The 8985-nt window shown below is 36.4% G+C and overlaps 1 protein-coding gene across 1 annotated transcript in view; it reads left to right on the top strand.

Annotated features, from left to right (window-relative positions):
• LOC107574187 (transcriptional regulator ATRX-like) overlaps nt 1-8985 on the top strand; it is a gene marked incomplete at its 3' end in the record, with an annotated part of 51763 nt that overhangs the window by 17803 nt on the left and 24975 nt on the right. The window contains exons 12-14 of the mRNA XM_016260652.1: nt 694-839; nt 2639-2803; nt 2894-3020. Coding sequence (XP_016116138.1) covers nt 694-839; nt 2639-2803; nt 2894-3020 — 438 coding nt within the window. The remainder of the gene's footprint in view (nt 1-693; nt 840-2638; nt 2804-2893; nt 3021-8985) is intronic.

Raw genomic sequence — 8985 nt, 5'->3', positions numbered from 1 at the left:
GTGATGGGTTTGCTGGAACCACAAGCAGTTCTGTCTTAGCCAGGTTGAGTTGAAGGTGATGGTCCATCATCCAACAAGAAATGTCTGTTAGACAAGCTGAGATGCGAGCAGCTATCGTCGGATCATCAGGATGAAATAGAGGTAGAATTGATTGTCATCAGCATAGCAGTGATATGAAAAGCTATGTTTCTGAATGACAGAACCTAGTGATGCCATGTAGACAGAGAAGAGAAGTGGTCCAAGAACTGAGCCCTGAGGCACCCCAGTAGCTAGATGTTGCGACTTGGACACCTCACCTCTCCAAGATACCTTGAAGGACCTATCTGAGAGGTAAGACTCAAACCACTGGCGTGCGGTTCCTGAGATGCCCTTTTCCAATAGGGTTGATAGGAGAATCTGGTGGTTAACCATATCAAAAGCAGCGGACAGAGCTCTTGTCAGTCTTAGGGCTTCAACAACTGAGAGCAAGGCAGTCTCGGTTGAATGTCCACTTCTGAAGCCAGATTGGTTGCTGTCCAGGAGGTTGTTCTGTGTGAGAAAGGCTGAAGCTTCACCCTCAGTCTTGTTTCTGATTCTGAAAACCAAAGTAGTTCCCTTCATGAAAATGCCTCAGATTGGTCGTTCACAAGGTAAAGTAAGAGGATGTATTATTCTGGACTTTTGGCCTAATCTTGTTTCTGTTTCTTCTAAAAGAATTGCCAAAAGGATGCTTCTGGCGCAAATCAAAGCCAATTATTCATCTGGAGCTGACAGTTCATCTGATGATGAAAATGCAGACAAAGAGGACGGGGATTCACCAAAGAAAGGAAAAGATGGTGCTAAGAAGCAAGATGAAAGTGGTGAGAGTTGGTTTAGACAGGGCTGGGCGATATCAAACCTCATTTTTTGGCTGAATTTCACAAGTAGCCAATCTGTCAGTACAGACGCTGTCAGAGCCTCTGACAGGGCAAGCCGCTTTAAACTATGCATGTTAACTATCATACGAGTCATTTTAAAACCCTTAATATAAAGCATGTCTCATGTTTAGGACAAACTGGATTATGCACTTTCTTACGGCAGCTCAGTCTGTGTCCTCCGTTATTTTTTTTAGTTGCGCTTGTATCAAACTAGTGTATATAAATATAAATGGTATTGCCTCATTCTTACGGTTTCAAAAAATATATCGATATGTGACCTGTGCTGGCAAGAGTCAAAATGAGCACATTTTTAAAAATGAGTTTTTATTTTCACGTTCTCCATTAAAATACTTTCAAAATGATGTATGATTTGTTTAAATCATTAGTCAGTTCTGAGAAAAATCAAGTTGAAGTTTTCTGAAGGTTCCAAAGCAAACTCGCAGAGCAACGTTGCATTGTTTCCTCCGCTTCCTTTTTTAATATTAATTACTGTATTAATAATCACAATAAAGCCATTTATTTTTTTTAATCTTAAAAATAAGAACTGATGCAAAACAACAACAGTAGAACAGATGGAAAGAAACAAGTAGGCCTAGTGCATTACTTTTTTCATTTTACATTTAAACAAAAGCATTCAAGTAAGAAAAACAAATAATCAAATGTAAAAATCACTTCAGTGTCTTCATTACAAATAAATTGATGATTAAAACTACAAAAGCAGTTCAATCAAGAGCAGCGATCTGTAAATTTCTTTTCTTGTAAGAAAAGTTCAAAAATGAAAATTAGCCTGTAATTTAATCACCCTCAAGGCATCCTAGGTGTATATGACTTTCTTCTTTCAGACGAGTCCAGTCGGAGCTATAGTAAAGTCAGATGGCCTATATAGTAAGTCCTACTGTACTGCACGGATCTAATATAATGCTACACATCAGATGTTTTCCCCAAATGTTCAGTTAAGGCATAACAGATTATGTTTGCATGAATAGCCTACTTAAATACAGTTAAGGCATAACCGATTATGTTTGCATGAATAGCCTACTTAAATACTGTAATTCTGTGTATAAAGTGTGTGTATTTATCGGGATCGTGCGCTGGCGGAGGCGCCGTTATGTGCTTGATTCATATGTCAGTCAGCGGCAGAGAAAAGGTATTCCTCTCAGAAAACGTTCAAATAAAGATCATTTTAGATGTTTGATTACTCATTGGAGCATTGGGATTGCTAGACCAAAATCGACATTTTTAATTTTTAATTTTTTTTTTGTCTGTAGCTCAAAATTAGCCCGTGTGCATTCCGATACATTTTGCTAGCACGGGTCACATGTATATTTGGTCGAGATACAACTATTTGAAAATCTGGAATCTGAGGGTGCAAAAAACTCAAAATATTGAGAAAATCTCCTTTAAAGTTGTCCAAATGAAGTTCTTAGCAATGCATATTACTAATCAAAAATTTAGTTTTTATATATTTACAGTAGGAAATGAACAAAATATCTTCATGGAACATGACCTTTACTTAATATCCTAATGATTTTTGGCATAAAAGAAAAATCGATAATTTTGACCCATACAATGTATTGTTGGCTATTGCTACAAATATACCCCAGCGACTTAACACTGCTTTTGTGCTGCAGGGTCACATATATCATACAGACTTGATGTACTGCCCAGCCCTAAGTTCAGATGTAACCCAGTTTAATGCAGATGTGTTCTTGTCATATATAATGCATTGATGTTTCCTGCAGAGGAAGAGGATGAAACTTCGGACTCTGGCTCAGATGTTGACGTGAAGAAAGGTGGACGCAGACACCGTTTGTTGAGTAAGAAGTTGACTCTAAGCGAGGGAGACTCTGATGACGAGACCCCAGTCAAAAACAAGAAAGAAACCAAAAAGAGAGGCAAGCAGAAAGGTCAGTGTCAATTCTGAACAAAACCTGCATGTGTGACTCGACTGAATGAGCTGAAGAGTTTACTGGATTTATTGATGTGTTTTTGTGCAGTGGACAGCGACGACTCTGCAGACTCGGACTTTGAGCAGTCGCGCTCGGGCTCCAGCGATGCATCAGCGCTCAGTGAGACTGTGAGTGAAGACGCCAATGAAGACAAGAGCAATAAGCGCAAAACACGGTAAGGATAGCAGCAGTTTGAGTTCTCCAACGCAGAGCAGTTCAGTTTTTCAAGTCAATTGATTTTGAAATGAAATTTCAATTCACAATGTCAGTTTTAAAGGTGCAATAGGTGAATGAATATGTATTCAGGAGGCGTGGCTTTGGACGGCGATTGCGGGGAGGGTGGGACGTTCGCTTTCAGTGCTATCAGGCTAAAGTTAGCATTTCCCAAGATGTCCTACTGCACCTTTAAATCAAAAGAACTTGCATTAGTTTGTTTTAAATGCTATTAGAAAACTATCCCCTTTTCGAGCAATGGAGTAGCTCGAGACACATTGGGCCTGAAGTGCTTCCAGTGATGCAGGTTTGAGTCCCTGACTATCCTGTTTACGAACTAATCAAAAAAGCATAAAGTGGCTTACAAAACTGGCTGGCGTGATTATACTTAGTGCTGGACAGTTTTTATCAATTGGACAGATTTGATCAATTAATTTCAATGTTTTGCCACTGTTTTTATATACATTTATGTATAGACATATTTTTCTATCTATATAATGTTTTTTATGTGCAGTTATGTCTGGTTCGGACTGTCGGCCCAAATCCGATTTTTGTGCAGATCCGATTGAAATCTGATCATATTTAAATAGTCTGAACGGCAATGAACTACATTTCGAGCTACATTCATATGTGGTTTGGAATCCTATTCGAATCGCATTCCCGTAAAACCCTTTCAGTCTGACTGGTCAGATCGGATTTAGCGTAGCATTTTTATAGTCTCATGGCACGTAAAACGTAAACCCGTCAGAAGTTTTTGTAGAAAACACGCTGAACGTCTTTGCAGAAGCGGAAGCGGAAAAAGACAATATACTGCTAGTATACGCACCTCTTTGAGTTTTGAAACCAGCGTTTTTTTCCAGCTTCCTGCGTTTCCCATAAGACGAAATACAAACCAGCGTGACGGCAACATGTTGTCATGTCATAAGACAACATCTGTGCAGTCTCTATTGCTGTTATTGTTGCATTACTGTAGGCATAACAACGCAACAAAATTGCCCGTCTCTTAGGACAGTAACCACACTGCATGAATTTAAGTCTAAACTCAAAACCTGGCTGTTCAACCAATACTACCGGTCATAACATGTTTTTTCTTAAACTGTTATGGTTCTCTGCTTGCATTTGATTTGCGTGCGCTACTCCTGTGATATGCCCACAAATCACGAGTCCTAAAAACCTATTCACACAGAATGTGTTTTTCATTGGAAAAACATGAGATATGGCAGTGGAATGGGGAAAACACAAGGTTATGAGATGCGAGTTGAACCGTTAAAGGGATAGTTCACCAAAAAATTACTCACCCTCATGTTGTTGCAAACCTGTAAGACCTTTGTTCATCTTCAGAAGACAAATTAAGATATTTTTGATCCTCTTTCACCTAATATATTTACTTGAAGTACCCTAGAGATTTAAACCAAATAATTATTTCAATAATTATCACATGTTCATTGGTTCTCTGACTTGGTCACATGACATGCAGGTAAACAAATAAAATATTTATTTTATTTTGATTGATTTTAAAATGATTTAATTTAATATAAAATTTATGATTTAATTGTCTTTTTTATTAAACTCATAAACCCCCTGCAGTTCCTTCACAAATACCAGTTTAGGAAACCTTGATGAAATGTTTAATGCATTTCATGTTGTTTAAAACAACAAATGGAATATATTTTCTTACTCTTTGTATTTTTATGTCAGTATGGTACAAGATTATCCTATTTAAGTCAATGTGATAAGCAAGTTAAGTCAAAAGTAATCTAAAAGTAGTCTGATTACATTACATAAAATGTGTAATGTAATGGATTGTGTTACTAACTACAATTTTTTTGTCATGTAATTTGGAATTGGTAACGGATTACAATTTGTAAGTAATCTCTGCAGCTCTACAGAGCAGAGGAAAGCATGCACATGCATCGTGATACTCTCGTGAACGTGTGGCAGAGACTGACAGGGAAGAGAAGAAATTGTTGAATAAAGTCTCCTTTTTTTTTTTCCTCTTTGAGCACAAAAAGTATTGCTGCTTATGCGGGTTCAGAAAGCTCTCGGATTTAATCAAAAATATCTTAATTTGTGTTACGAAGATGAATGAAGGTCTTACGGGTTTGGACAGCTCTACAGAGCAGAGGAAAGCATGCACATGCATCGTGATACTCTCGTGAACGTGTGGCAGAGACTGACAGGGAAGAGAAGAAATTGTTGAATAAAGTCTCCTTTTTTTTTTTCCTCTTTGAGCACAAAAAGTATTGCTGCTTATGCGGGTTCAGAAAGCTCTCGGATTTAATCAAAAATATCTTAATTTGTGTTACGAAGATGAATGAAGGTCTTACGGGTTTGGAATGACGTGAGGGTGAGTAATTAATGACAGAATCTTCATTTTTGTGTGACCTATCCCTTTAACTTGAGCACCGTGGTTTTAGAATGCAGTTTCATGCACGAGACCCTGTAAGAGACGCAACGATCAAACACATCCGTAAAGTGAATGTTTGCACAAAAAAAGCAATGGAAAAGCAGTGCAGTGAAATGCAAAAACCTGTAAAGAACTACTACTGTATGTCTAATATTTCATGTTTGCATGATGGTGCCATGCGAACATGAAAAAAGCTTAAATCTGCTATTTTCTGTGTTTTTACAAAACATTTAACAGTAATAAAAGCCTACTACTGCTGTTATATTAATAGTCATTAGGGCCACAATGGTGCGAGGACCCTCTTGGATTTGCTCTGTTTATTTTGAATAAACGTGACTTTTTGAGTTGACCTCTAAAACTTAATGTCTACATTTTGGCTAAGAAATATTTAGCATTTTTTAGTAGAACTAGATGATTTTGCAAGTTTGTAATGAAGGGAATGTTGATTTGAATTATGTTGAAGTCATTTTTAAGTTCACTAGTTACATGTTTAAAAAAAAAAATATTTTAAAGAAAATCATTCTTGAGTCAGTCAGTTCTGAAAAAAAAAAGAGATTTTACTTTTGCTGTATTGCTCAGCCCTAGTTACACTGCAGCAGGTCAACACACTAGTATGTTGAAGTCAGTTGCCTTACTCTAATTCAGCTGAAACAAAGAGGAGCTCAGTATTTCAGCAGAGCATCACGAGGGAAATCTATGTTACAATCACTGGACAGTTAATCAGTAAATGGATATGACTTCCAACCCTGACCTTGATACAATCTCTGTATGTATTCACAGTAGAGGTCTGCACAGGCTTTAAACTGAAGCCCGAACCCGACCCGTACCCGAGATCGTCTGACCCAGCCCGACCCGACTCGAGCGGCACAGTTCAATTTAGAGCCCGAACCCGAAATCTTTTTTTTTTTTTTTTTTCCCACACAAAAAAAAAAAAATGCTGTATTTCACGATTGAACGGTCAGTAAACAAATACATGTAAAGAAACAGAATCATTAAGGCTCGGCCAGTTCACAAGGCAAAAGAAAAAACACTTTCCAGTTATGAAAATGTATGAACATCAGGTGCCTCGGTCACATAAATGTTTTGAATGGTTGTATACGACAAGACGATAATTCTTCCATCGTGCAAATTATGGTCATTTTCGTCAGTTAAGGCTCGTTAGCATTCAGCCTGCTTTAAATCAGACACAGAGATGCAGTGCAGTAAGATCGCATTTATTTGAATTAATTATATCATTTATTTGAATTGGCGAGAGAGAGCGTGAGAGAGGGATGAATGTTGCGTGTGTGAACCTGCGTCTGCGCGCCTCTCTCTACAAGCAATGAGGCTTAGTTCCTTAAACAGTGATTTTACCCCCTCATTGCAGAGAAATATAAAGTTGCAGTCAGTAGCCTGTCGAAGCTATTTTACTACTAAAAGTTTCCGTGCTGTGTTGTCGTTGTCGTGTGCACTAATGTGTGTGCGTGCGTCTATGAAAGCAGCGTAGCCTAGGCTACTGCATATAGTTTTAGATTAGCTATAAGCCCGAGCCCAACCCGAAGCTATTCATTAAACATTAACCCGAAACGAAAGTATTTCGGGACCCGTCGGGCTCGGGTCGGGTAGCAGACCTCTAATTCACAGGGCTCTACGCTTACTTTCCTTTTTAGGAGCTCTTGTGCTCCTAACTTAAAAAATTTAGGCGCACAGTAAAAAATTTAAGAGCACCTTCTAATCAATAATCCAAAATTTGATAAAAAATTTGCCTTCCCATTATGAGGTGATATTTGACTCCTTAAAGGGACTTACAGTAGAATTTTGTTTTTACCTTTGTAATGGCATTTTTCTAACTTTATTAAAAGTGTCATCTTTTGTCAAATTTTAAAAGAAATTTGTTTTATAAGCTTTTTTGAAAATTCTAATTAAAACCACAGAATAAGAAGAACAAGTTACCAATCAAATGAAATCAGTATTACCTGGTGCTGTCAAACGATTAATCGCATTCAAAATAAGTATGTGTGTGTACTGTGTATATTTATTATGTATATATAAATACACACATGCATATATATTTAAGAAAAATATGTGATGTTTATATATTTAATATATTTATAAATATAAATTATATGAATATACATGTATGCATGTAAATACATGTAAATATTTTCAAAATATATACATGCGTGTGTGTGTATTTATATATACATAATAAATATGCACAGTACGCACACGTATATTATGTAAACAAACTTTTATTTTGGATGCGATTAATCGCGATTAATCATTTGACAGCACTAGTATTAAGAAAATTCATTTGTACAGAGGTGGCACAGAAGAACACAAAAGTGGCTTGGTGTATTTTCAGACATTTGATGAGGCTCAGAAGTGGAATGAGTGCAGTTACATCCATACATTCATGTTGAGATTAATGTTTTAAATATAAAATGTTGAATATAGAAATATTAAATGATTTAAATAACTGAAAAGATACTTAAAAAAATTAACTAAAACTGCCAGCAGGTGGCGGCAAGTCACTGATTTTTTCACTGAATCATTCATTCAATTGATTAATTCGAACTGCTGATTCATTCAGGAACGAAACAAGCGACTGTATTTATGAATGTGTAATCATGAATCACTGACTCACCAGATTCGATTAAAAAACCCGTTCATTCATAAACGAAACACCGCTGTGTTTGAATGGAGATGCGCAGCGGCTCCGCTGTGACATTTTCAAACTATTTTCGACAACGAAATGGAGCAAAATCAGACAATAGTGTTATAGTCAGACAATGTAAGTCACTTAATATTAACTTCTTTTTTTTATTGAACTGTTGTATTAAATTAGTATCACATTTACAAATTCCATTAAAAATCATTAAAAGCTGTTCATTGCGATCTCACATTTATAATCATTTACATTTAGTCATTTAGCAGACACTTTTATCCAAAGCGACTTACAAATGAGGACAATAGAAGCAATCAAAACTAACAAAAGAGCAACAATATGGAAGTGCAAATGTCTCAGTTAGCCTAACGCAGTACATGTAGCAAGGTATTTATATATATATATATAACACTCTCACAATATAACACACTCACAAAGAAAAACAAGTAGATGGAATAAAAAAAATAGAAAGCTAGTGTTTTTTTGTTTTTGTTTTTTTTTCCTAACGCAGTACATGTAGCAAGGTATATATATATATATATATATATATATATATACACACACACTCACAAAGAAAAACAAGTAGATGGAATAAAAAAAATAGAAAGCTAGTGTTTTTTTGTTTTTGTTTTTTTTAATAAAAAAAGAAGATCAATAGATAAAGTAGAATTAAAATAGAATAGAGAGTGCTAGAGTTAGAGGGTCAAATAAAGATGGAACAGATGTGTTTTTAGTCGTTAATTGAAGATGGCTAAGGACTCAGCTGCTCGGATTGAGTTGGGCAGGTCATTCCACCAGGAGTTGAATATATATTCCAACAGCTAATGAAAAAGTCTGTGAAAGTGATTTTGTGCCTCTTTGAGATGGCACAAG

Source organism: Sinocyclocheilus grahami, unplaced genomic scaffold (genome assembly GCF_001515645.1).
Source record: "Sinocyclocheilus grahami isolate Dianchi unplaced genomic scaffold, SAMN03320097.WGS_v1.1 scaffold2141.1, whole genome shotgun sequence".
Classification (NCBI taxonomy): Eukaryota; Metazoa; Chordata; class Actinopteri; order Cypriniformes; family Cyprinidae; genus Sinocyclocheilus; species Sinocyclocheilus grahami.
This window is presented reverse-complemented; position numbering and strand designations above follow the sequence as displayed.